Below are 1,961 nucleotides of genomic sequence, written 5' to 3'. Positions count from 1 at the left end.
TGGAGTCCCCACAGCTGTCAGAGGGGACCCCACATTGCCTGACACCTCCACACCCCACCGTCAGCTACAGAACCCTGTGCTGTGCCTTCTATACCCTGAGCAGTCATGTCACTTCCTACTTCAGGCTCTTAGTGGGCAGGCTGATCAGGAGTGAGCCCTGTGAGGCCCATGTACACCCGTAAAGGAGAGACCTGGAAGTCACCTTTGTCAGAGCCGCCTAGGTTGTGTTTCTCATCTCATGCCTCTCATACTCCCCTTCCCCCAGGCCCGTGGGTCCTCATCGCCCATCTTCTGCCCATACTCGGTCACTGTTCGAGCACGAGTCATCATGCCTGGTCATCATATGAGTGAGCCGTGGAAGCCTGAGGAAGACCATCAGGACCCAATGGAGATCCCTGACATGTTGGTAGAGGAACTGTTCTGGGCTATGCAGGAGGAGGAGGAGGAGGACGAGGAGGATGAGGAGGAGGCCCTGTCTCTCTACTCCTCTCGGTCTTCCTCCCCCTCAGTCCTGTTTATAGACAGCCTAGAGGAGGTGTCTGCTGCTGAGACACCAAATCCTCCCCAGAGTCCTCAGCGTGCCTGCCCCTCGCCCCATGCCATGGCAGCCTTTCCATGGAGCCAATCTGAAGATGAGAGCTCCAGCAGCCAAGATGAGGGGGGTCCAAACACTGAGGGAGGTCCTGAAGATGATGCCGATTCCTTGCTCCACAAAGCACTGCATTCCAAGATTATGGAAATGGTGGAGTTCCTGCTCCTGAAGTATCGTGCAAAGGAGCCAACCACAAAGGCAGAAATGCTGAGTAGTGTCATCAAAGAGCACCAGGACCACTTCCCTGAGATCTTCAGTGCAGCCATTGAGTGTATGCAGCTGGTCTTTGGTATTGATGTGATGGAAGTGGGCCCCAGTGCCCACACCTATTTTCTGGTCACCGCCTTGGGCCTCACCTACCATGGGATAATGAGCGATGACCATAGATATCCCAACACAGGTCTCCTGGTCACACTTCTCTGGGTGATTGCTGTGGAGAATGATTGTGCCCCTGAGGAGAAAGTATGGGAAGCACTGAGTGTTTTAAGGGTATATGATGGGCAGGAGCATTGGATCTATGGGGAGCCCAGGGAGCTCATCACCAAAGTTTGGGTGCAGGAACAGTACCTGGTGTACCGCCAGGTGCTCAATAGCGATCCTGCACGGTACGAGTTCCTGTGGGGCCCCAGGGCCCACGCTGAGACCACCACGGTGAAAGCCCTCAAGTTTGTGCTCACAGTTAATCACAGGGATTCCCATTTCCTCCCATCCCTGCCTGAAGGGCCTGAGTGCAATGAAAACCACTATGCCTGAGCCACAGTTGCATCCAGGCACTTTTCAGGTCCATGTGCATTAACTTCTTTTGCTGGGCGTAACGTGCATACCATTTTCAACTCTGTGTTTGAGGAGAAAGCAATAGTGAGGCCCAGGGAAAGCTTTGGGCTCCTATGAAAATTGAGAAATTTATGATTTATTACTTTGAGATTTTTTAAGGAAATTGTCTAATGTTCCTTTTCATAGGTTTCATAAACTTTTAGCACGTAAGTTTGTAAATGACATTGATCACATATATATTTCTACATGTCCTGCTCAAGAGTAAGAGATTTGCTATTGTATAACGAAAATTGGGACACTTCCCATCCTAGGTTGTGATCCCATAATAGATAACATGGCATTATAAAAGGATTTCCTTGGAAATGTGAAAGAATTCAGTAGTACAATTGATGGAGTTTAGAAATAGAAAAATAAAAGCAAAAGGTTCTTTATTTTTCCTTCTTATCTCTTCTTGTCTGCCTTTCCATGAAACAAATTATCCAATGATCCTTGGTTGTTGTAAGAAAATGGAGGGATTTCATCTGCATAAAGGCCACCTCTGCTCAGTAGTTCATTTAATCCCCAGACATGTCCTCTGGAAGGCCCTGTGATAGTA

General features: G+C 49.1%; 1 protein-coding gene across 1 annotated transcript; it reads left to right on the top strand.

The window, feature by feature from the left end:
- Positions 1-328: 328 nt before the first annotated feature.
- On the top strand, positions 329-1,345 carry LOC102770575 (melanoma-associated antigen 8). The gene has a single exon (XM_006765202.1). The coding sequence runs from the start codon at positions 329-331 to the stop codon at positions 1,343-1,345; it is 1,017 nt and encodes a 338-aa protein (XP_006765265.1).
- Positions 1,346-1,961: the final 616 nt, after the last annotated feature.

This window comes from Myotis davidii, unplaced genomic scaffold (assembly GCF_000327345.1).
Source record: "Myotis davidii unplaced genomic scaffold, ASM32734v1 scaffold3880, whole genome shotgun sequence".
Taxonomy (NCBI): Eukaryota; Metazoa; Chordata; class Mammalia; order Chiroptera; family Vespertilionidae; genus Myotis; species Myotis davidii.
Note: the sequence above shows the minus strand (reverse complement) of the source record. Positions and strands in the feature narration are given on the sequence as shown.

What these genes read in the sequence shown, in the direction of transcription:
- LOC102770575 (XM_006765202.1), top strand. Translation starts at nt 329, where the DNA reads ATGCCTGGTCATCATATGAGTGAGCCGTGGAAGCCTGAGGAAGACCAT.